Genomic DNA, 27,330 nt, shown 5'->3' on the forward strand with positions numbered 1-27,330 from the left:
ATTGATACAGTTCTAGGTACTGACGTGCGTGGTTTTAAGAGAATAAACTATTCTGATACAACAGAGTACACACACTGCAACTTTTATGTCACGCTATCACGACAAAACTGATAAATCTCGCGCCAAACTGGCTTTATCATGCTGACCACTTAAAATCCCAAATATAAACTGAATAGCAAAAGAAGCGCAGGTTTCAAGAGACATCAATCTCATAAAAGTCTTTATGTCTTCTATTTAAAAGCTGAAAGCAGCGCCAGACCAAACTTACATACTCACTCTACTGGGGTTCGAAGCTCAGAATATACACCCCAAAATCACCATCTGTACAGATAAGGCGTGGGCGCGATACGACTAGGACAGATCTAGTATTCAGCGACTCACGCTTGTAGTAGGGGACTAACGGAATCAGACGTGTTCAGTGAGTGAGTATAGGTTCACGCAGTATTTCAGCAGTTTGATGGCGGGAGACACGAGAAATTGGCATAACACAGTGTACCTATGTAGCGTGACGAGCGAACGATTGACTCGGACAGACGTGTCATTGCGTAAAGTGCGTGGATCAATACATACAAAGGGGATATCAAAAATTTCTAATTATCACCAAGACTTTTTAATGTAAGAAACTTTACTTTGCTTTTGTGTCCTTATGACTTCCCTGTATAGCCACCATCCCAAGTTACACATTTCTCCCACCGTTTCTTGACCTTGAACAGACCGGCAGAAAATAAGTCCCTCGATTTCATAGAAAACCAACCCTCCACCTCTTGAGTGACGCCATTCGTGTCATCAAAAGGACGTATACGAGGTGGTTTCTTCATCTCTGGATCATTCAAACAGACCCACTCTCCATCGTGCTCCAGAAGCTCCGTGACATATTCCGTGGAGTCTGTCTTTGAAGAGGAGTCAGTAAGCAAGGAAACCTTGCATACCGACACTTTGGACGTGCATAGTTAGGTATGAATGATGTTCCATAACTCATATCGGTCTCAGGCTTAACCATTTGTTTTGTTACACCGCGATCTTTTTGAACCAGTGACTTGACTTTGTTCACGGGGTCCATATCGTCAGTCAAAGAGGGGCGTCCACTTCCATCTGTGAGGGACATGTGACCTGTTTGGAAATTCCTTTTCCACATCATCGTTAATTTATCTTGCATTGCAGCCCAGGGTATTGAACTAAACTAAAGTTCAAACTAAATTCCACTGCATGCCTGAATCTTCTCCAAAGTTGTCGGTACTGGTGTGTAGGAGCGAATAGCACAAGACTGGATATAGCGAAGGAGATATTTCTTGGTCCACGACAAGGATCACTGATATTACAGTCAGAAATTTGTCCTCATTGCTCAGTAACTTCCTCGTGATAACTGAAACTTTTTCATACTTCCACGCATAATATCAATCGCTGGTCCATGCGCTATTATTTACAGATAGCGGATAAACAACAAACAAACTGCAGACGAAAGGAAATGTTTACCTCCGACACGCTCTCTCCCACGATCAGCATCCGGGGCTCCTGGATGGCGTCAAAGTTGGTCCCTGATATTTGCAAGTCTCTTCCGCCACTTCAACACAATTGGCAAGTGTTTAGCAACCTTTACCATGTACAGGAGTATCAAACACGTTTTGCGCTTTGAGTGAATTATATTTTTACTTTGCAGACATCAGTATCACCGGCTTAATCGAAAACGAAAGGCACGCGTGGACCATTTTACAACCACGGTCCGCTGGTCTCCTGTTCGAATCTGTCCTGTTTAGAGACCTCAGTTTGCTGGCTCCGGAAACATGGGCTGGTGGATTTCATCGAGGTGTTAAACCTGCACTATTTTAGTGTCACATTAATTCCGTAACGAACCTTATTCATTTAGATCTCAAGCAATGTCCGCACCATTTATAGTCTATTCATTTGCGGAATTCAACGTGACCCTGTACAGTGGTGTTGACTGTATATGAATTTGAATACTTTTCGAATTAATTTAGATATAATTTAAAGATGCCAAAGTTCGAGTGAACACCAAAACGCGTTATTTCTAATAGAAGAGGAATAGTGTACTCAAACTATAGAATTGTGACAAACAAGAATATGATCAAAGTCAATTAAACCACTGCATATATAAAATACACCAATACCTGTCAAAGGATCTGTTTGGGAAGATACCTGCTACAGTGGGATCGTCTACGTAAAGGAATGGGCCGATTGATGTAATGACACCGTCATCGCTCGTCCAGGTGACGTTCTGTAATCCCGCCACGTCACTTGGGGGAGTGATACACGTCATGACGACATGACTTCTGAAGGTGGAAACAATATGTACATTCGACTGTCTTTCAGGATGATAATTCGAAGCCACACATTTCTCTGACACAGTGTTACATATGTCGAATCTTGTTAATTACTATTGTGTAGCGATATGGTTACAGTGAGTGAGTGAGCGGGCGAGCTGGGTTTAACATTTAACAGTATTACAGTTCCATCACGATGTTTTGGAAAGTCAAAATGATGCAGGTCTCGGACGCTTACCTATGTAACAATCTCAGATGCAAGTGTATGATCCTCACGAATCCAAGAAGCAAAAGCTTGCTGAATCGGGATTCAAACCTACAATCACTGGTTTCTGACAAAGGACACAACTCTTCAAAACCATTTGCGGGATCTTAAATAACTCCAGCAACCGATGCTGGTCACAGGTTGCGTTGATTTGGTTGATTGCGAGTCAACGTACACCGATCGTGCATGAACGTACACCGACCATTGTACGCGATACCAGTGACTGGCTTTTATTATGAATATACCACTGTCTGTGATATTACTGACTGCAGCGACATACAACAAACAAAATGCAGAATAGCTTCCCCTGATTGTGAGAGACCCGTGCTCGCGCGCAAAACACACACACGCACTGAGAGAGAGAGAGAGAGAGAGAGAGAGAGAAGAGAGAGAGAGAGAGAGAGAGAGAGAGAGAGAGAGAGAGAGAGAGAGAGAGAGAGATTGATTCTGTTGATGGCGCCAGGGGTACCAGAATACACATGGAACAGATCGTTTCAGTACCCGTACCTTATATCAACGTCTGTGCATTTCTTCTTGCCAATGGTGATGGTGAATGACCGTGCGGTGATTAGGTCGAGGTTACTCCCATTCAGAGAGAGAGGAGTTCCCCCTGACACTGGGCCCTTTTCTGGACTCAGGTTCTCAACAAAAACATTGCCCTGGAACAGCAAGACGAGATTCAGGAAATAAATAAATGAATGAATGAATGAATGAATGAATGAATGAATGAATGAATGTGAAAGTCATCATTGGTGAATTATTACTAGTGAAGAATCGAATGTATCAAGCGAATATATGAAATCTATTACTCTTTCATTATCTTTAAGCATTAATGCAAATGAGTCTATTCAAGTCGGAAAGTCCCTTTGAAGAAGACCTAACGATCGGTGAGGGTTGAGACGGGCTTAACGGTAAAAATGATTGACGGCATGCGTACATAACTTGCACCGACAGGAATCCAATCTGAGTCACTACAGTTCTTGAATCTTGTACAGCTGAAACATACAAAATCCATTTGTGAAATGGACAGCATCAGTTCATAAAGTACACTGCTATATCTGTTAGACTGTACAAACCGTTCAATGAAGTGCACTTACTCGACTCAGTACGAGCTAGAAACTATTCTACCCGTCAATATTCTATTCGGCTCAGTACAAGCTGGTTTTGCGCAATGCACTATACTAGTACATTCTTCGGTGCAAAAACAAATACGTACACATGTTCATAGAAGAGTATTTTCTGTGTAAAGCTTCTATCAACTTTGGAGTCTCGCTTTCCATGTTTCAGTAGTAAATCACAGATTTCGGGGCAATGAATTTGATTTCTACAATTTCTTTCAGAAAAAAACATACCTTCGTGTCTTTCTGCACCAACCACAGAACGGGTTGGTCCGATTCAAACAAAGCGAAATGGCACCATTCTCACTGCACTGCCCTGAGTATAGAGCCTCTTTGTTAGTCTGCAGAGAAAGTCAAATGATAAATTTGAAATTGCATTAGAACATGTTCTGTGGTAGATAGTGGCATTCAAATCTATTCGTAGTTTTATGGTTTCCAACTTATGACGCTGTATTTATGTGAAGCATGGATATGCATGTAATAAATGCTATTTTATGACACTCATCTACTTTAAGTTGAATGATCTCCGACCCTTTGGATCGTATCTTGGACATAATTGGCTGTCCTGTACAGAACCTGTCTCATTTGGAAGCGGTTTAAAGCCAGGAATTGTCCATGAGAATCGTAACAGTACATTGTCAGGTTTGTCTTTCTGATTCACAATATTGGAACTCAGATATATATGAACAGGGGGCATAAGTCAGACATCGTTATGGAACTACATGTTTTTGGTTGTACACACAAAGAACATAACCACCCCTTTGGAGTACATCTAGGACATGATTGATCGTCGTGTGCAACAAAGGGATCCTCCTGTATAGAACCTGACAAAGTGACAAGAGGAATGGCGTAGACTGCCACTTTAGAGGATGAGGAGGCTGACATTGGGTATGAGGAGGAGAGTGCTGGTTGTCATTCTATGACATGGAGCTTACCCTCGGTATTGATCTTGATTCGTGTAAGACACGCAAAATGACATTTTGAATGTTCACCAATAAATTCAACATTAACATTCTAGGGCCAGACATGGTTTTGTATGAATATTAGTGTTTGTTTGTTTAGTTATGTTCTTAAATTAGCAATTATCACCATGGCCATTCCGATAACGTCATGACCAAATACACATTTCTGCAATTTTTAAAAGGAATCATTGCCGAACGTCTTACGTAGTTTTTGTAGAGAATGATGACATGATCGTCATGTATCTTCATATGTCTTACTGCTGACCCATCGATGGACAGATTTCTGATGACGGTACCGTTTAGGAATGGCCCTTTAATATGAGAAGTGCCAATGTATAACTGAAAAAAAGAAACTGGTTTAAAGTATTTCTGAATTGATTAGGCGTCCATCAATCATGGCACCTTTGTTCTTAAAACCAAGAATGAATCCCACACCAAATGTAACTTAAAAGAAGACAAAGATATCGCTGCCGATCGATACAAAGTAACTGTTACTTTTATTATTAAAAGTCACATCATGCCCAATTGTGAGGAATGTTATCTTTTTAACTCACAGAAATCTGCATATCAATCATGGAAAGGTCCGTGTGGTTGGAAATTCACGACTGTCTTCACTATACCATTTGTGTTTATACACAAACTTACTCAGTCATAGATTAATTTCTAAACAGGTTACATGAACAAGTGATGGTTGGACATAAACAGGTATGTCAACTGCTGGTTTACCGTCGACTTATATAAAACCAAACCAATAAAAAATAGAAGTCTTTTGAAGTTAATTCGTTTCCTGATGTAGATGTTTTCATACCGATATTTCTTATGTAAGCTGTGCACATTGTGACTGAGTGAGTTTAGTTTTACTGAGCATACTTCCAGCTATATTATGGCGGCGGTCTGAAAGTAATCAAGTTTGGGCAGGAAAAGCCAGTGATCAACAAGATGAGCATCGACTTACGAAACTGGGATTCGATGACATGTGGACTACGTCGCCTCCTACGACAAACATGGGTTAGTGAAGATCATTTCTAACGCTGATCTTCAAAGTCTTGCAAATTGTAAACATTATTAGAATTGTCATGGAAATTCTAAATTTACGTTTAAGGTCAAAATAATGCATGAAATTAAAAAAAGAGTTACAATAAATCGTTTGAAGAGGTCTAACATAGCATGAACTCACCAGCTGTACTGATCCCTGTGTCGGAGCCACTAATACCAAACTGTGATGGCCGCCGTTAATTGGGGCACCTGTGATCTTGTGAATCCCGTGGACCGGTTCAATCAGATTGCTGAGAGAATTAAGTAGGTAGGCTGGATTTGCTATAAAGTTATGACATCCTTGGCACAGGTCTCCTTCAGTCATCTAGATTTATTAAAAAAGAGACACAACCGACATCATACATACCACAAAACTTCATGAAATATGATGCTTAGTAAGTAAGAAAAACATTTTCATCTTGTTTGACGCCATCTCCCTTGCTGCTTAAGATTGGGGATGAGAAACTCATGAAGATTGAACGTCCCTGGGCCTTACAACGAAGATGCGCCTCTACATTCATCTATATACAGACAAAACACTCGCACGCATCAAAATGTCTTCATTTAACAGAACAATACAAACATGTGTCGACAAAGAGACATTCTAACACGTGTACAGGTCCACATGTACCTACATAGAGACAAACACACACCTGAAACTATATTCAGACACTCAATCACACAGATGTACAAGTCTACATACAAACACGCCCATCTTCATGTGTCTATGCACACACATTTACATCGATGTATCCGTCCTCGTGTCCACACCCATGCAAGTATCCATATGTCCACATACACGAAACTCAAAAAGGCGTACCCGTTCTCGCGTGTCTATGAACAGAAACTCACAGAGATGTACCTATCGACAGGTATCTACATACTGACACTGACACAGATGTACCCGTCCCGGTATCCACATACAGACACTCACACAGTTGTATCCGTCCACATATAGGTGTCCGCACGTCTACATAGTAACACTCACACAGTTGTATCCGTCCACATATAGGTGTCCGCACGTCTACATAGTAACACTCACACAGTTGTATCCGTCAAGATGTGTCTACATATAGACTCTCACGCAGATGTACCCATCAACAGGTATGTATATACAGACACACACACACACAAGTGTACCCATCAAAAGGCATCTACATACAGACGCTCACACAGGTGTACCCAACAACAGATACCTACATACAAATGTTCATACAGGTCTACCCATCAATAGGTATTAACATACATACATTCACATACATGTATGTGTACCCATCAACATATATCTACATACAGACACTCACACGGGTATACCCGTCAACAGATATCTACATACAGATACTCACTGAGGTGTACTCATCAACAGGTATCTACATACAGATACTCACACAGGTGTATCCATCAACAGGTATCTACATACAGATACTCACACAGGTGTACCCATCAACGTGTGTCTACCATACAGACACTCACACAGGTATGCACTTCCTCATATGTGAGCACCATCAAACACACCATGCACAAACGTATAAACCAATATGGATCAGTTTGAGAGAAGGTAACAAAGCTGGAGCAGACAGAATTTTGTACAAACGAGTCATCTCCGGCTTTCCATTCAATTTTACCACAAATTAATAACGATCCCAGAAAACTTAAAGTTGGTTACAAACGCCGCAGGCATACCTTGCATGAAGATGTACCATTTTTCAGATACCTATCGTCTTCCATGTCCCGTGCAAATGAAAATCTCCTGTTAATGTCTAGAAAAGTGAAACAGGTTAACTTCGATTTGTTTGTCGACCTGTCCTCAACGACTGCAAGGATAAGACTACCGTATTTTGTTTTATGAGCAGAATTGAATATTTCCTGATTCCGACTTTCAGAGATTAAAATCACATCAGATACATGAACGTCCATCGTTATATCATGATACGTTCCATTGGGACAGACCACTATAAGTTTAGAAACAGTTGAAACAATTTTTGAATTCTTGATCTGGTTTGCAAAGAAGTATGCAACCCCATTTACAGTGAAACCTCCAACAGGGTCATAGTTTTCTCTGTACTTCTGTCTAACGTTTCCAACAAGGTCACTATCGATACTATATATCATTTTTGATATTTGTGGCTGAAACGTCACTTCCCAAGCACCCAGGGTTGAAGTAGTTTTGTTCCAAGGAACAACTTTTGTGGTTGTGAACAAAACCGTATCTGCACTGCCCTTTGAGAGGGAAGAAGGAACCACAATGGTATTTTCACCTCCAACTATTGGTGGGTGAAATTCTAATGGTGTTATTGAGTAAAGGTCACTTCCATTCAGAAGACGTGTTTCACAACTCCCCGATCTGTAACACATCAGCAGATGTATTTCAGCTACTACTTCTAACACTACGATGCCGTCAGGGATCTCGGCACATTGCCTCTGCGTCACATTTCCACGACACACACATTTTGACCCGGCTGTGTACACAGTGTCATTGTGAAGTGTCATGAGTGTAAAGTTGCATGTTTCGTTGTGGGTAGATGTGCTAGCCGTCACTACAGCTAGGAGCACTGCCAACAAAGTCGCAAAAACATGTATTCCTTTCTTCTTGAAGGTGACGTCTGGATCCATATTGCTTTCTCAGTCACCATTCAGTCACTGGCACTTGTCACTGACCCACATTCCGGTTCTGAAGAAAATACAAAAATATACAATGCTTTGTACATTTGTATGGAATTCAAATCTTCAATCCTGTTTTTGTCGGAGAAACATCAAGACCACTCAACATTCGCATTTAAGCTCACAAGGCACCCACTAACAACTGAGACACCTAATTTGGGACACTGTGAAAACACGTGCTAACAGTCAACATGATTACACTAAAAGAAAATTGAAAGAAGTACTACAGATAAAAAGACACCACCCAATTGTGACCAGGGTGATTGTATCCCATCAGCTGTCTAACACCAAATTCAAAACTAATTTATCCACTATCCCTCTCTCTGGCTTCTCTAACAAAACCTCATTCCCTAATTAATTACCCCCACCTTCACTGGTAGTCCAGTTGAGCACGTCCTTATCTTGCTTAAGTTTGTCCCGTGTATAATACTTTTCAAAATTATTGTTTACATATGACCTGATGTATTGTAAAACAAATCCGTAATATGGAAACGATTATTATCATGAGTTCAATAAATGATGAATCTCAATGAAAATTCACGATATTTGCGCATGCTTTTCGGCAATATGATGCGAATCCCGAACGTAAAAAAATTCAGATTTGGAATTCCAATCCCCAATTCCCAATCCCGAATCGGTTTTTAACTTAACGTTGACGTCAGCTAACTTGGGGGAACCAGCTGCAACCTTATGCAGGCAAATTGCACGAGGAGCACGAATCCAGAATGTGAAAAAAGAAATATTCTGATTCCAATCCCAAATCCCCCAAATCAGTTTTAACTTAATGTTGCTGTTAGTGGAGTACCACATATATATGCATAGATGTGGTCATGAGGCCAATAGTACAAAATGACATCTTAGATTACATTTTTACAGAGCGCATGGACATGATTTCTTTTTACAAAAATTGCTAGACAGAGTATAGTATTTTGGTTTTTAGTACTTAGAAGATGTACAAGTTTTTGTGTATTTGGGTTCATAAAATAGGTACTTGACATATATTGGGTTCTTTCTACTGCATATAAAGGACATTTCATTAGCGCATGATACTCATCTTCTGGTACGTTTTCACAATGAATCACACATAGCTACACTAATGTCAGTGTCTTCTATACGAAACTATTTTCAGATTAGTGGCGCCGCATTTGAATTTTGCTAAAACTCTGCGCAAATGTTGCGAAGAGAGAGCCGTCAAGTGCAGTTTTGGAGCAATATCAGATTTGAAAGCAGAATACATGTACAGTGATTCTGAGTTCCTTATATCTTGTGTCCATTCTTGATAGTGCGTGTCTTTACATTTAAAAAACAATTCACAGTTTCCAATTCACAGTTTGTTTAATCCATACGCAAGCAAAGTCATTTGGAAATAACACTGATCGCACTGCGGAAACCCAGTTGATATCCCCATTATCGTCTAAACGATTCAGTATATCACAAGAGCGACGTGAGTAACGTGTAATAGGAAACAATGCTTTCTCTGCTTGCTTACGCAAAACATCCCAAGCCTTTGTAAATACATTTCTGTAGGATAACGTTAATCCCAAATACTTATAATAGGAGACAGTTTCTGGTTTCTCTGCTCCAATTGACCATTTTTTTTCTCTTACTGCTATTCTGCCACCTTATATACATGTATACTCTATCCACTAATCACCTCCCGTCGGCGACATACGAGGGTTGGCTGAAAAGTTCTCAGCCTGAGTGGTTTTTCCCCACCAGGTAGAGACAGGTGTTTGCCACCAATGAGGACAATCATTTAGTGAATCATAGACACAAGAACTACAAACGTACTAATAGTCTTATCTCAACTACAGCTCTTTTTGTAAACCTACCCTCTGAAATCATCAGAAATGGACAAAACTGAATACAGGGCAGTCATCAAGTACTTGCAAAAGAAAGGGATGTCCCCAACACAGATTCATGCTGACATGGTCTCCACTCTAGGGGATGATGCTCCTTCATTTTCCACAGTAAAGAAGTGGGCTGCAGAATTTAAGCGTGGCAGACAAACCTTGATGATGACCCACCCTCAGGAAGGCCTTCAACAGCAACCACTCCAGAAAACATCATGCGAGTGCTCGATATGTTGATGGATCATCGACGATTGACTACTCGACATATTGCTAGTGTAGTGGGCATCTCTCATGAGAGGGTTGAGCATATTAGCACCAACGAATTAGGAATGACGAAAGTTTCTGCAAGATGGGTGCCAAAGCTCTTGACAGCAGAACAGAAACGTGTCAGGTTCCAGACGTCCCTTGACAATTTGCGTCGTTTTGAAGCGGATCCCGATGATTTTGTGGCACCATTTGTAACCATGGATGAGACCTGGATACATCACTTTCAACCAGAAACAAAAATACAGTCAAAACAGTGGAAGCATCCTGATTCACCAGCTCCGAAGAAAGCCAAGTCTGTTCCTTCAGCTGGAAAGGTGATGGCATCAGTCTTTTGGGATTCCAGGGGTATTCTGCTCATTGATTATCTTGAAAAAGGTCAAACTATCAACGGCAGATACTATGCTGATCTACTGAACCAGTTGCGAGAAGCAATCAAAGCCAAACGACGAGGGATGATCGCTAAAGGTGTCCTCTTCCACCAAGACAATGCGCCTGTTCACAAATCGGTGGTGGCCATGTCAACAATCCGCGATTGTGGCTTTGAACTCATTGACCATCCTCCTTATTCACCTGATTTGGCTCCTTCTGACTTCCACCTGTTTCCCAAAATGAAAAAGGAACTCGCCGGTCGCCATTTTGCAAGTAATGATGACGTCATTTCCGCTGTGACTGATTTTTTTAGGGTAGCTGAAGAAGATTTCTTCCTCACCGGGATTCGGGCCTTGCAGTATCGCTGGCAAAAGTGTGTGACCTTGGAAGGGGACTATGTAGAAAAATAAATTACAAACGTGGACTTTGTAACTTTTTTTCACAGTGAGGCTTAGAACTTTTCAGCCAACCCTCGTAGGATACAGCAAATCGCCACAAATCATCAACATCATCATCATCATCATCATCATCATCATCATTCACCACCCAGTGTTTGAATAACGTATATGCTGCTCTACCCAAATATTGCTATGATAAAATATGGACGGTGATCACGCATAAAGATATGTTAATCCCGATATACTTGTACATTCGTGTTATACCTTTCATGAAATGCCTTACAACGAACGCTTTCCACGTGACATTATTTATTAATTTAAAAAAAGTGTGTCAAAGGTCATTTCCATAATGATGATAAATCCTCTGATGAAAGCTGAGTAATTATCACAAGTAAGTGTTTAACAATCCCAGCACAAAAGTGAGGGTATAGGGTGTTCACGACATGGTGAACGCACCATGCCCCGTCAATGGAAGCAGTCACCAACACAAGCAAATGGAAAGGCATGTGTATCCCGTATAATGATATCTTGTATATGATATACCAAATAGTTTAAGAGAGTGAGGAAGTGGCAATATTCCAGCAATATCACGACGGGGGGCACCAAAATTGACTTCACACATTGTGCACATGAACTCGGACTCTTAAGCCTGACGAGGGCACGATTTAACCGCCAGGCTACCCCACCGCCCGTAGTTTAAAAGATACAATTAAGCACTTCCTACACGAAACCAACTTGATGCATTGTATTAAAACACTTTTAGTTGAGGTGATATTTGGATCTTCATGCTGCACGAGATTTTGTTCAAGGTCCGACTGACTGCGCATCGTTAACAGGTTTAAGAAAAATATACTTTGAGTGTCAAAGGTGAAAGGGTGTTGATGGGTTGCTCTCCCCAACTATTAGAAATATTAGAAATAGAAACATAGTTGGAGAAACCTAATTGCCAGCACACAAAGTAAGCCGCCTAGGCCGCTCAGCCACCGCGACTTCCACATTCTGTGCTGGCGATTAGGTGCCTGACTCTGAGGGTGTGGGTTCGAATCCCGGATGGGACTCAACCAAAAAAGTACTAGAATTTGTACTTTACTAAGAAAGTGAAATTTCAAATATGACATATGTTGCATTTGACCACTTTCTAAATGGCATCGTGTAATCATAGTTGGAGAAAGTTACCCATTGACAATTTGACAGTGTTTAAATAGGCAACAGTTTCATATTCAGTTTAAAGTTCATAATTTATCACTTTATTTCTCATTTCGTTACAAGGGAATTTCACGTTATTTGATTACAAGGGAATTTCACGTTTAGGACGTTAAAAGGGGATTTCATGTTTAGTTCGTTAAAAGGTTAGTCAAAATTTATCTTAATGAGGTAGTTTAATTTCCACTGCGCAACACCTCCCTTGTGTGAAAACTATACCTAATTCAAATATCAACGAAGCAAATAACCACAATACATATATGCTAATGTGGGGATTTATATTTCTGGTCTAATACCAAGACTAACCGATGTGGTAGTGTTGATATCTAAGGGTGAACGTGACACCTGTTCTTCGTGGTTTCTTTGTTCCAGATTCGATACTTTACAGTTCGTCATTGTACATATTATTTGTTATTCATTACAATTTCTCGATCATGTCTCGCATGTCTACACCTTCAAAACCGCCACAGATGTAAATCTGGGAAACTTTGTTTTCATATATTCCCTAGTTGAAGCGTGTGTTCGGGGAAGCCTTTCAGATGGGCATGATCAAAGATCCCGTGCTCCGTGGCGGCACTCCTAATCAGCTGGTAGTGGGCTGCAGCCTTATCTCCCCCTTGACACATGGGCTCGTTGTAGACTGATGCACAACTAAAATAGACTCTTTCCATGCTGGCGTGATGGTAAATTAGTTTCACTGCCAAACCTACATTCATTGCTTGCAGGGACACATTTCCAAAACGTGACAAACAGCAGAATGTATAAATGTTATGATAATAAATATGTTGGGGGACTGTCGTGCCCAATATCACTCCATGGATGATATTCAAGATGCATATGGTTTAATGTCACTGAGTGGATGAGATACAACATAAATAGCGTACAGTGTCACTGGGCAGAATATATACAACACACAGAGGACATTGAATAGATGAGATACTGCATTCCCAATGCACAGTATATGGATCATATACAACATACCCAATGTACAGTGTCACAGTTAGATGGTATACTGCATACCCAATGCACAGTACATAGATGATATACAGCATACCCAATGTACAGTGTCACTCAGTAGATGATATACAGCATACCCAATGTACAGTGTCACAGTTAGATGGTATACTGCATACCCAATGCACAGTACATAGATGATATACAGCATACCCAATGTACAGTGTCACTCAGTAGATGATATACAGCATACCCAATGTACAGTGTCACAGTTAGATGGTATACTGCATAACCAATGCTCAGTACATAGATGATATACAGCACACCCAATGTACAGTGTCACTCAGTAGATGATATACAGCATACCCAATGTACAGTGTCACAGTTAGATGGTATACTGCATAACCAATGCACAGTACATAGATGATATACAACATACCCAATGTACAGTGTCACCAAGTAGATAATATACGAAGATGAAGTGAGACCATACTCTAACCTAGTTCAGTATTTACTCCCACACGAGCCTAACGTGGACAGAAAATGTCGAGTTTCAAGTATAAGGCCTACTTGTTCAGATGGAAATAAACCTGTGGCATTTCCAATCAGGATCTAAAGTCACCACGCGCAGCCGTCAAGGAAGGAAACAGTGTATGTGTCCATCTGATAACAAGAGCGTCGATGTCGAGAATGTATTCCCAACACGCCCAGTCATCGTTTGTATGTGATAAAGACGCATGTGATAACAGGTAAACGTGTTATACTAATATTCATTACAAACAAACGTGTTTGTAATCGTCTTTTAAGCATGTATGATGTCACAGAACATTTCAAGTTATCTTCACAACAATGATAATTACACAACTCTCACGTGACAATGCATTTTAACTCACACATCCACTGTGCTTGATGCCAAAATGATGATCATAATACTTGTGAAAGACTACTATTAACACGGAAAATAGGGGAAAATATGATTACTATAAGGAATTTCTATGGCTGCTGATGGAATCAGCGCAACTTCTTCTAAAACGAATATAATGCTGCAGGCATGTTCGATACCATACACAATGTTGATGATGATGACAGGTACAACAAGGAAGATGTATCTACCATAGGAAAGAGAGACTATTAAGTCTACGTTCCCACAACGTTAAAACAGAGAAGGCAATTATCTGGCTGTATGGGCAAGCCGTGAGGAAACGAAGTGCCCACTGAGTGCTATTGTGATGTCTCCCAAACACCACTCTTAGCACCATGACATTCACTGAAGGACTACGAGCCAGCTATCGCAAGAGAGGTACCTTACCTTTCACTGATGGTTGAGTTACAAGCTGAAATTAGCGATCCCGTTGCGTGTGTGTGTAACTGCCAGGGCAAATGGGAAGTAGCTGTTAAAGTATTTTTTCTTGTTAATGACGGCCGAGTTGTCCCACTTACTCGCCCTGAACGATATCGCTTCCTGTTCCCCACAGTACTAGCGCTAGTTCCCGGTCCTGTACGCACATCTATAGTGCAGTGACAACACAAGATAGGCATGCCAGTTCCTCGCGTAAAACGCTCTACGTCTTTTTAATCGAAGTTATTTTCGGGGATGGAGAAAGAGGGGGAGTGTATACTCACACCCCGCTCTCATCGAGACACAATGAAGTCATGTTAAGATAATTCGCTGAAAACTATGAAGAAAAAAACAACACACCCACAAAACGCCTATCAATCATAAAAAGGAGGTATTTTGACCACCGTCACAACACTGTCAATCGTTATCCAATTTTCATGATGGTAAACGTTTTGTTTCTTTAACTACACCTCTTACACAAACACGTAGTAGAAACAACGCTACTTACAACTACATCGTAATTGTTGATATCTTCAAAGCAACTCCTATTGTATAAACCATATGACTAGACTTCCGTTGGGAGTAATTTTCTGTACTGGCTTGAAAGAGTTACTAAAAACGCTTCCTGTAAGCAAGTAAGAGACGGGATCATCTGTTTATTTGAAACCAATTATTTTGTTGTTGAACTGAAAAAATACGAAGCTAGTGACGAGCATATATACGTGATTTGTTTTCATTTGTTGGCTGTGATGCATGCGCTGATGTGAGTCTGTGAAAGAACGTAGCTGGTTGCAGTGATGTGAGTCTACTATAGTCTAGTTGTTAGTCGATGTCTCTATACATGCGAGTCTATGAATGAACCTGGATGCAGTGATGTGGGTCTGATCTAGTCTAGGTCGATGTCTCTATGTGTGAGGTGTCTCTGAATGAACCTATCTGGATGTAGTGATGTGGGTCTACTAGTCTAGGTGTTAGTCGATGTCTCTAAGAGTGAGGAGTCTGTGGATGAACTTGATTGCATTGACGTGGGTCTGCTTGTCTAGTTGGTAGTCGTTCTGTCTACGTGTGAGTCTGTCAGGCGGGCAGGTTATGAATAGGTATCGTGTATCACAGCTGGCAGTTCACAAGAAACAGGAGAGGTTTTTGTTTCTTATTCTCCGCGCTTACGAAGTGTCGGCAACACGATCCCGCCTGTAACGCGTGCTGTCGGTTTAGTGTGACATGCTTTCAACTTTCTAGTTTTATACCGTATTCATCCAAATGGAGGCCTGGTTCCTGGGTAATTATTGTTGTTGACAAAAACACCTTGGGAGGACACCTGTCGAGCTATTTGGAGATCTCTCTCATACCCCCCCCCCCCCCTCCCCCTCTCTCTCCCTCTCTCTCTCTAAATTCTAAAATTCTCTGTATGATCCAGGTGAACATTACATTTCCGTATTTCCCTGTATTAGGCTTGTGGTTACGTTTATATCAGTATGAACAGTAAAACAAGACCAATAATCCATGTCATGGCTATATATGTATGCATCCCGACGGCTAACCTGAATCGTGGTTTGAGGTTCGCCTAGTTGAAGGTAGACTTGTTGTGTATTGGTCTTAATAATCTCGCACATGGCCAGTGGATAATGGTAAAATATCGTCAATGTGTTTCACGGTTGATCTGTCGAATGTTGGTAAAATAACCTCTACTGAATCGCATGGTCACTCGACAGTTGTTAAAATGGAAATCCCCACTGAAGAAAGCAGACCTTTGAAACATCTTTGAGCAGTCCGCCCTCCATTGAAAAGGAAGTGAAACCACCTATGGTTCACCACACAGCTACTTGTCTTGAAAAGCGGAAATTCAGATGAAGTCATCAAAGAAGACAGGGCTGTTGATACTTTTTACGTTGGGGAGAGGGTGTGTCTAGGGAGGGTGATTAAGGAATGGTTGTAAGGGGTGGGGACTGCCTCTGACAGAACTAGGGGACGTATCAAACAAGCACTGACTGGAATCTGAGCTAGTAACGCTAACTCTGAGCTACGATAAACATGGACCATGCCAATGCAACTTAATGTGAGGAAGATTTGGCTGATAACTTCTGCTCATATCAAGATTGCTTAACTGGGGCACGCACGTTGCGGGTCGGGTTTACACAGATATACCCTGTAAGGCTAACAGGATAGCAATCTACATGCAAACCATCTATATTTGTCTCCAGTCTTTATAATTTAAAAAAGCCAAGAAATGTAAAGCACTATTATACACGCACGTTGGCTCTCCTGAAGGGAGTATATGCTTTAAACTGGATAAGCACAGATGCCTCCATCCATTGAGGTCGGCGTACAGTGTAAGTTGTAGACCCAAATTAATTTCGACACATGACATTAACTCCGTGATAAGACTGTCCCTCAGCTGCTTTAATCTTAATGGTTGACGGACGGCTCCATTTTATCAGGGCTAACACGAGCTAGGAACTTACAGATTCCATGGATGAGCGGTATATAGAGATGCATTAACATTACAAATCTCTTTCTCTGTTGCTGACTCAGGAATGGAAAACAAGAACTGGGTACAAGGAAAAACTTCCAAATTCTTCGTTATGAATTCGCCTATGTCTCTTCTGTGAGGTCGGGACGGGCACCCATATATTAATCATGTACATTGACATTTATGCCCAGTGATATATATGTAGTTTTATTATTTAAAAATACATATTTGTAAAAACAGGCGTAAAGGTGCGAGGACACCAAATTGTCATGTTTTGTGTCCGACGCAAATATAATCTATGGATACGGATTTGGGAAGGGGGAAATTAATAGACATTAAAGTGTGAGCTGTCTTGAGCAACTATCTCTAAACGAAGATGTTTTGTCATTAATTGGTGTAACTGTTTTATGCCTATTGAACAATCCTTGATCTGTCATTGTCTGACAGTTCTCGACACCGTAACTTCATCCAGTGTTGATGGAAACTGAATGTATCCCTGAGCTTCAAATTCGGACAATTTCCTGATTTTGTGATAAGGGCTACTGCGCAGTGAGCGACGTTTAATTACGTGAGGTGGAGGATTTTGAGCAGCTGCAATGGTTCTGCTAAAATACTCGAAGCAATGGCACCAAATCTAAATCTTTGCCAAGGCAGTTTGGTTATAATGAATCTGTGATATCTAAGAAAAAAGTCAATTTCCTAAAACTTGTAATCAAATTGGTTTTTTTAAAATATTTTAGGTGTGTCGAAATAAACATCAACAATGTATGAGTGTTGCACAAAACTCAAAAGGCAGCTTTAGGTCAGATGAATGAGGAAAAGCAAAGGCAAATTATGTTTAAAATTACAATATTTTACTGAAATGATTGCAAGGTCGTCTTATAATTACAGCAATTCAGTGTGAAACTAACGTTACTGGATAAATCCATAAAAGATACTTCAAACGTGCATTTTTCTGATTGCAGTTTCCTGTTGAAGCCAACTCGCTATATCAAAACATAGAGTTGAGTCGGCCAAGGTAAGGAGTATATCGCTATCCCCCGGTTTATTTTGGCTTGCATAATTTATAGCGAAACTCACACAATGAATCATATACGTAGTATCGTTTGAGTAAAGAAAGTGGATTGATTTCAGTTGCAGAAAGCGAATTGTATACAGTTCCCGCTACAATGCTTTGCTATAACCAATACGGTACGGTCTTATAATGTAAAAAGTGTGAAGTTTTATATGTATTTTTGTTTGGCGCCCGTGTGCAGTCGTTTACAAAACTCTCAATTTGACTAGCGTGCTAAGGCCATTACTGAAGGTGTGCGTATGTGTTATCAGAAAGAGAACAAACTCGCTGTTTTCTGATGTAGCAGAGTTAGAAATAGACGTGTTTACATAATTTACCACAAACACTGAACTTGATCTATGTCTTTGTACACAGAATCAGTGCGGAGAAATACACCAGGGTGCAATCGTGTTTATTGATTTTCAGATTGCCCCGAACCTGTTTTCGTTCCAATGTTACATGAGCGATACCGACATAGAGCGATACCTACATCCGGGTTTAACTTTTGTCGCTGTGCAACATTGCCAAGACAACGTGATATATGTCCGACAAAAACCGGTCCAGCAGCATTTTCTATTTTGTTTCCCGTCATTTAAGGAGGTTTTATTGTTATAGAAGTACGTCTCGCTTGGTGGTATGCAAAGCCTGTCAGGTGTGACACGTCCTGGTATTGTTTACCGTTCAAGATTTCAAGATTTCTTTATTCACGGAAGGCTACTGCGTGGCACGAGATTTATAATTTGCATTCGGGTGTTTACATGGTTAAGTACATACACTGATATAATGCAGTGATGGAGTATTTGGATTCTGAATTTACAGACGGTATGATATTATGGACAGTCTTATGAAAGTGGATATCTACAGTAGAATACTTTTATAACGAACACGGATATAACGAACTGACGGCTATAGCGAACTGTTATAAAAGTCCCGAACTAATCTCTGTATATTGACGCCTTTGTTGTTTTTTTTTACAATTTCATTGCCCGTGTGGACACGGGATAGAATGTGTCCACAGAACCCCATTGCTGGTCGTAAGAGGCGACCAAATTGGGTAACCTGTTTGCCGTGGGTTGCGTCCCGTGTCGGTGGAGGACGGTAGTCTGGTGGTTGAGGGTACTGGGAGCCTGAATCGTGTACCTTTTGCTCAACACACCACTTCGGCTCTTACTTCACCTAGACGGGTTATGGCCCGATTCTATCAATCGGCTGGTCATGTCGAGCCCTGTGCTTTACTTGTTTTGCACAATTTATATTCTTGCCTGTGTCTTTCACGTTAGGTCTTGGCTCGTTTTGTTTTGAAATGTATCACTTTGATTTTGGAACTTGTCTAATGTAATTTGCCTAGGGTTATAAGCCAAGAAGGCGGTGGTTCATGGGCCAATCTAGTGGATCAATTAATTTTCAATTAATTCTTCTGCTGGAGTATACCATCCCAGTATCCTCGGTGCTGCCAGTCGGAGACCCACTGGCATTAAGCATCGTCTTAATGACACTCCGTGGTCGGGGGGAGCTGGGATGATGAATCATATCCAAACTAACCATGGCACAACCCAAAAAATCCCAGTCATGCACAAACTTCAAGACGTCTTACAGATGTAGTGAACAGGGTCATGATGGGAATGAATGTACAAAACATCCTAAGTGTGTAAATTGTAACGGAGAACATTTGGCTTCCTCTAAACAGTATCCTGTATTCCAAACAGAGCACAAAATCATTAAATTGAAGCAAGAAAAGAATACCTCTTTCCTTGAAGCTAAACGCCTGATCCATGCAAGTCAGCCAAACGCTCTTGCTCGGTCTTATTCCGCCGCAGTAACAAAAACTTTGACCAAATCTGCTAAATCAGTTGAAACCCACACAGATATTATCTGGATCAAAACAGATCACTATTCCTTCGTTGACACTTCGTCTGTTCCTGACATTACTTCTATTAACTCATCTACGCAGACACAACACAAAAGACCATTCGTCTCCTGTGGTTAGAAATGCCAGTAAGAATATTGATCATTCTAAACATTCAGACAGGATATGAAAGGGTCTCCGAGACCCAATACAAGTATTTAATAAGCATGTTGTCTTGGAAGACATGGATGTGTCGTCACATCCCCGTGGGCGCAATAGAAGCAAGTCGCCACGGTCAGGGCAAAGTAGATCACCTGTACGCCCACCCCAGATAACGTGACCATTTACCATCCACTTATCCAATGGAATTGCAGAGGTCTAAGGACCAATGTCAGCGAATTACATTTATTAGCACAAGACTTTCAACCTTCAGCATTCTGTCTCCAGGAGACATATCTCAAGCCAACAGATAAGTTTGAATTTCGTCAATACAATTCTTATGATTCTTTTTCACCTCCGGCGGGTAAAGCTTCTGGTGGGTGTTCTATTTTGGTGAGGCAGGATGTCATCCACAGTCCTGTTCCTCTTACTGTCAATCTACAGGCTGTTGCAATTCGACTCACATTGCACATTACGTTTACTTTGTGCTCATTGTATATTCCACCCTCTTCAGCGATCCGAACTACAGTCATTATATGATCAGCTCCCGAAACCATGTATAATCATGGGTGACCTAAATGGTTATAACCCTTTATGGGGAGGTACAAACACTAATTCAAAGGGAACAGTCATTGAAGACTTTATCAGTGATAACAGTCTATGTATTTTTAACGATGACTCAAAGATCTACTTACATCCTGCTAGTGGTAGCTATTCTGCCCTGGATCTCTCACTGTCAGATTCCAGTATGTTAAGTGAATTTTCCTGGTCAGTCCACGATTGCCTCTGTGGAAGTGACCATTTTCTTTCCATTCTTATGCAGCCATCCCTGCTGATGAGCCACTTTCAACGAGGTGGAACGTTTTAAACGCCTACTGGCCTGCTTATAAATCAATGTGTGAAGAAATGTTGCAGCCGGATCTTTTCATGAATGTTCCCATTCAGCTGTTTACAGACAAACCTAATGCCATTAGAAGAAACTATTCCAAAGTCCTCTGCAGTTTCGCATATCCGTAAACCATGGTTTGATATAGACTGTAAGAAGGCTAGGAAGGCTAGAAAAAAGGCAGAGAAGTATTTTCGTAAACACTCTACAGTGCATAATCTCAATACCGTTAAAATAGCAAATGCCAAGGCACGGCGAACTTTTAAACAGAATAAACGTCGGTCTTGGAGAAATTATGTATCTAAGATAAATTCTAGAACGCCAATGTCTAAGGTGTGGAACATGATACAAAGAATCAAGGGCAAAGGTACAAAATCTGCGGTTCATCATTTGAAAGACGAAGATCAATTACTTACTGACAAAACTGACACTGCAAATAAAAAAGGTGAAACTCTGGCTAAACATTCTTCGTCATCGAATGACGTACCTCAGTTCCAAAACTATCAAATGCAACAAGAGCAGAGGACTATTAATTTTTCTTCCGATAATGGTGAAGACTATAGCGAAATATTTTCAATTCATGAGCTCCACACTGCACTTGCCCAAGCACACGATACTGCAACAGGTGTTGATAACATCCACTATCAACTCTTAAAACATCTGCCTGACTCGAGTCTGGAAACTCTGCTTTCTATATTTGATGGCATAAGGACTTCTGGGGACTTCGCATCTTCTTGGCGTGATGCCATCGTGGTACCAATACCTAAGCCTGGTCAAGATCATTCCGATCCTTCTAATTATAGACCTATGTCTTTAACCAGCTGTGTCTGTAAAACTATGGAACGTATGGTAAATAATAGATTAGTATGGTACTTGGAAACTAATAATTTAATCAGCAACATTCAATGTGGTTTCCGTAAACACAGAAGTACTATTGACCATTTAGTCCGTTTGGATTCATTTGTACGAAATGCCATTGTTAATAAACAACATGCGGTGTCAATATATTCTTATTTAGAAAAAGCATACGATACCACATGGAAGCATGGTATTTTAAGAGATTTACATGATTACATGACTCCTATTAAGGTTGTTGAACAAGCAAACTTTTTGGGTCTTCTTTTTGACCTGTCCATCATTTGACATATTTACCGCATATAAATCAGCTGAAGACTAAATGCTTGAAGGCATTAGACCTGATGAAAGTCGTGTCTAATTCAAAATGGTGAGGGGACCAAAAAAACCTCCTCCACATGTACAGAGCACTTATTCGCTCCAAATTAGATTATGGTTCAATTGTATATGGTGGGGCATGTAAAGGTAATTTACAAAAAGTAGATACAATTCACCATCAAAGTTTAAGATTGTGTCTAGGCGCTTTCAGAACATCACCTATCGATAGCCTTTATGTAGAAGCGGATGAACCGTCTCTTTATCAGCGACGCATTAAATTATCTCTTCAGTATAACACTAAGTTATGTTCAAATCCATCAAATCGTGCTTATAATACAGTTTTTAATTTACAGCTGCAAATATTGAACTGGAGACTATGTGTCCATACAGGCTTTTCTCAGCGCCTCCATGGCAATAGATCTTACTCATCATAAGAAATCTGACACGAATGACTTAATATACCAAGAGCAATATATTTCCCATATTTACTGACGGATCTAAAGATGGCGGCACTGTGTCCTGTGTCACTGTTATCGGATCACACAATATCTCTTTCCGACTACCAGGCAATAGCTCAATATTCACAGCAGAATCCGTGGCAATATTGACAGCCTTGGAATATGTTAAACGTCAGTCCCATCATAAACAGTTTATATTATTTTCTGATTCATTGTCATGTCTTCAGGCACTGAAAAACATGTCTTCTGACCACCCTCTCATTCTAGACATACTGGAACTATACACTGATCTTGCCACTAGCCAATATGACATCGTCTTCTGTTGGCTGCCAAGCCATGTTGGTATTGTGGGAAACACAATGGCTGGTGACGCAGCGAAAGCGGCACTTGCTAAATCTGTGACACCACTTCTTCTGCCATCTAGTGATTTGAAACCTGTCATTAGATATTATATGCGTGCCCTAATGCAAAAGCAGTGGGACACACGGGTAGGTTTAAATAAATTACATGCAATAAAACCGAATATTTGTTACACCTACTTGGGCTGTCAGTCCAGATTTGAAGAGGTCATCATGAGACGATGTCGTATTGGCCATACAAGATATACGCATAACTATCTATTGAATTTATTAGATTTACTGATTTATTGAGTTGTAAATAAATAAATATTTTATGATTGGAAGTTTGAATTAATTACTCGGATTGGGAGTGGCAGAATCCTCGATGGGGGTTGAAGTACCTTAAAATTATTGTCCTCCTGAGAGGGTACTAAGTCCCAACACAGAGGGTACTAAGTCCCAACACAGAGGGTACTAAGTCCCAACACATTTCACGTCAAATTTAATCTTCCACTGTTTTAGTTGTAGTGTTATTGTCATTTTAATTTCTGGCTAAACTTAATTAATAACTAAATAACTAACTTAATTAATAACTCGGATTGGTAGTGGCAGAATCCTCGATGGGGGTTGAAGTACCTTAAAATTATTGTCCTCCTGAGAGGGTACTAAGTCCCAACGCAGAGGGTACTAAGTCCCAACACAGAGGGTACTAAGTCCCAACACAGAGGGTACTAAGTCCAAACACAGAGGGTACTAAGTCCCAACACAGAGGGTACTAAGTCCCAACACATTTCACGTCAAATTTAATCTTCCACTGTTTTAGTTGTAGTGTTATTGTCATTTTAATTTCTGGCTAAACTTGCATACAATCGCCAGCAGCAGCTGAGGGGAGGGTGTAAACCCAGCTAGGGTCCATGCAGGTAGCAGAAGCACTGTAAGTCCCCATCGACCCTAGTATGATGATTTACCATCAGTTGTTGGTGATAAAAAGCCCATTTTTACATGATATTTTCTAAAATAGTTTTCTGTTTTTAAAAATACACACTAGCCACTTTTAATTCCTTTTTGTGATACTTATTTTACAGTCCGCCGATGACTGGTTCTTTAAGTACCTATATATTTTTGTGTATCTACAATACCTCTCGTCACTATATGGCTGCAACATTACCGATGTGACATTAAATTTTAACTCACTCACTCACTCACTCACTCACTACAATTTCATAAAATCTACCCTTTGATGATACTTCAATATCTGAATGCCATTTTTGTGTGAAGAAATCTATATGGCTATTCTTGACTTTACATTTAATCCAATCCCTACTGACGGATGCATGATTAATCTAGCCATCATTATTCTCACCCACTAACTACCATAACACATCACATGAAAGTACAAATGTTCCTTATTTATTACCATGGTTTCACCCACAGTGCAAAATATACATTGTCCAAAAACCTGGAATAGAATAGCTACGCAGGAAAGTTACCAGCAGAATAATTCACGTGCCCGAAATGTGAATCGGTTTCATAATTAAGCTGCGAATATAATGAAACCTTTTTATAAGACCATAAACGTACACGATTTAAAAGTGTATTGTAACAAGTCGGAGTGACCCAGTGAAAATTCATTAGTCAGTCTGGCCAGTGACTGTTGAGATTTACTGGCGGGCCGGTGGATTTAAAAACGAGTGTGTCCCGTCACGTCGGATTGTTATCATTGTTACGACGCGGACAGCTGGTGCATTTGTAATCTGTTATATAGATCCTAAAACACTTATAACCGAAAAGGCCATGCAAGTCTAGAATGTATGGCAAGTCCAGATTTCCACAATTCCTTTTCGTAATATTTTGTGATTATTTTTGTGGACATATTTTTCTGGCAAACTAAGTTCATTTCAGAATGTCTTTTGCATTTGTGTCGGCCACTGTGCATTCACTAGGCAGATTGTGGGGATTTGTACTTGGAAATATGAGAAAGGTCTGTTGAGATATTAGATACCACTGACAGTTGCCATTAACGGAGATTTATGAATGTGTTTGTAAACAGTAACACTTTATTAGATATTGAATCATCTTGACTCGGCAAGTCTTCAGGTAGAATGTCACCGTGTCAAGCAAGAAATGTAATATCGCGTCAGTTGTCTGAACAGTTTTCCCCGACTATGATGAAATTTGATAATTTTAATTGAAATGTCGTGGTTAATTCGAGTCTTCGTAGATCTTGTGAGTTAGTAATGACGAGTTCACACAGCGGCGGGACAGTGAGAATGAGGTCCCCATGCACACAATGTGTTAATGTGTGAAATTGAACCGAGTTTGTAGGCTGGATAAACGAACGCTTTCACATCCGCAAAGCAAATGAAGTCAAACCCCTTAAGCTAGGTTTTACCCAGCTAACACGCAACGTTCTCACAACGTTATCTTTACGTAAGGATTTGGTTACGGCGGGAAATGGCGTACCTAGGACGTTATTAGGACGTCCTAGGATAACGTCATATCACAACCTTGCCGCAACGTTACACATTATCGTGACGTCCTTGAAACGTATTTTTCATACTTTGGTGTAACGTTCTCATAACTTTGTGAGGACGGTCGCTTTATATAATTTGTTTACTTGACATATTAGACGGTGTTTGTATTTGCAGTTGACCATCTAATTAGTTATCAAGAGGATATTGAATCGAGAATAAATTTGTTTTGCTTGCTTTCTTAAATGCGTTCAAGCACTGCGTCAGCACTGACCCGTTGGAAAACCGTTACATTTTATTCTCCCCATCCCGGAGCTTACTTGATGGAATATCATATTTAACAGGGTCGAATTACCATATAGATTACCATATAGATCTATCTCTTCAGTATATAATGAGGTTTATTCATAGTATTTACATTGTTTTTGTTTCATGCAATTTATTATTATATGATACACTTATTGTTGTGCTCTTAACTTCACATATTTCACACATTTCTTCACATCTTTTAACCCACAAGATCCAAACTGAGGCACATTGCACATGACTTCTTCGTGGGACCTCATTGCCTGTGCGAGTACTTCCCCGCCCGCTGACATCACAGTTCTCGCGCGGCTGCCAGTCCTACGGGGTTCCGTGTCTGATCCTCACTTTCAAAAGAGGCTCATCGCCATAACAGTGAGTATTTTCTGTACTATTTTGATTAGATTAGTAAATGTTATGCAGGAATTCAGAACGTACTCATTGAGAATGAAATTGACTCTTGATTAGATCTATTTACTTGTCCTACTTTTTACACAAATCCGAAATTGTTATTCACAGCGTCGGTTGCTATAATCTTTGAACTGCAAAAATCGGATGATTACTCGAAGTGCCGAATTTCTAAATAGCATATTAATGATCACTGACATCAGTTTTTTCTTGAAATCGCCAATGATAATTCTGAAACTTTGCCGATGAACCTAGAGAAAGCTAGGATGTTTTTGAAAATACATGCAAGTACGTTTAAAATTTCCACCATTTTGGATACTGAGTGGTGTTTACAAACCATATGGTACGTGGATTCAGGGCTTTTTATTCTTTGAGTGTTTCTGTTCGTTTGAATATTTACATACATATTGTCATAGTGAGTGTAATACACCACATTTGAAACCGTTACTTGTTACACGAGTGTTATTAAACGTAGGCATAACTGTCGCATGCTCTAAGGCTGTACGGAGGGCTAGGCCCAAGGATATAATTCTATACTTCAGACAGGGAAGTCTAGATAAGCGGACAGTTCTGCCTTGTGAAATGTCATTCCCCTTCCCCTCCGTACCCACATGGTTATCTTTTCCCATACGCTTCTCTTGCCATAGTTGTCCGAAAATTGAAAACGCTGAAACATCGATATTTATTAGAGAAATAATCTATCTGTCAAGCCACAATAAATATATTTCACTGCTCACACTATTATAACAAAATAAGCAAAACATATATATATAGGGTGCACATCTACAGGGACACATATGTCATTCCTCTTCAGTCCTCAGTTAGAAGTCCAATAAAATTCGAAATTTTTCACGCACACAAATATACTTCACAGTTGTGAATTCTGTGGGGAATTTCCTGTTTCTTGATATCATGCACTATTTTCTCAGACAAAGCTGATGTGCTTAAAATAACCTCTCAAAACTGGCTTCATCGTAAATGTCGCCTTTCGCCATCCAGAGCGTTATTTGCTGTATGTTTTGAAATCTGAAAATCGGATAATTACTGGGAGTATTGAATTT

The 27,330-nt window shown here is 40.3% G+C and overlaps 1 protein-coding gene across 2 annotated transcripts in view; it reads right to left on the bottom strand.

Annotated features, from left to right (window-relative positions):
• The window catches only part of LOC137296006 (plexin-A1-like), a 59,978-nt gene that overhangs the window by 23,401 nt on the left and 9,247 nt on the right, over positions 1 to 27,330 (bottom strand). Inside the window, exons 1-9 of one of the 2 annotated variants that reach the window (XM_067827631.1) lie at positions 14,674 to 14,754; positions 7,343 to 8,330; positions 5,802 to 5,984; positions 4,829 to 4,963; positions 3,897 to 4,003; positions 3,482 to 3,539; positions 3,052 to 3,203; positions 2,127 to 2,288; positions 1,474 to 1,561 (exon numbers count right to left, since the gene is read on the bottom strand). In XM_067827631.1, the coding sequence (XP_067683732.1) occupies positions 1,474 to 1,561; positions 2,127 to 2,288; positions 3,052 to 3,203; positions 3,482 to 3,539; positions 3,897 to 4,003; positions 4,829 to 4,963; positions 5,802 to 5,984; positions 7,343 to 8,272 (1,815 nt within the window). In that variant the 5' untranslated portion in view covers positions 8,273 to 8,330; positions 14,674 to 14,754. Of the gene's footprint in view, positions 1 to 1,473; positions 1,562 to 2,126; positions 2,289 to 3,051; positions 3,204 to 3,481; positions 3,540 to 3,896; positions 4,004 to 4,828; positions 4,964 to 5,801; positions 5,985 to 7,342; positions 8,331 to 14,673; positions 14,755 to 27,330 lie in introns of those variants that run through there. The other variant, XM_067827632.1, reaches the window with a different exon arrangement.

The sequence above is a fragment of the Haliotis asinina genome, chromosome 9 (genome assembly GCF_037392515.1).
Source record: "Haliotis asinina isolate JCU_RB_2024 chromosome 9, JCU_Hal_asi_v2, whole genome shotgun sequence".
In the NCBI taxonomy this organism is placed as follows: Eukaryota; Metazoa; Mollusca; class Gastropoda; order Lepetellida; family Haliotidae; genus Haliotis; species Haliotis asinina.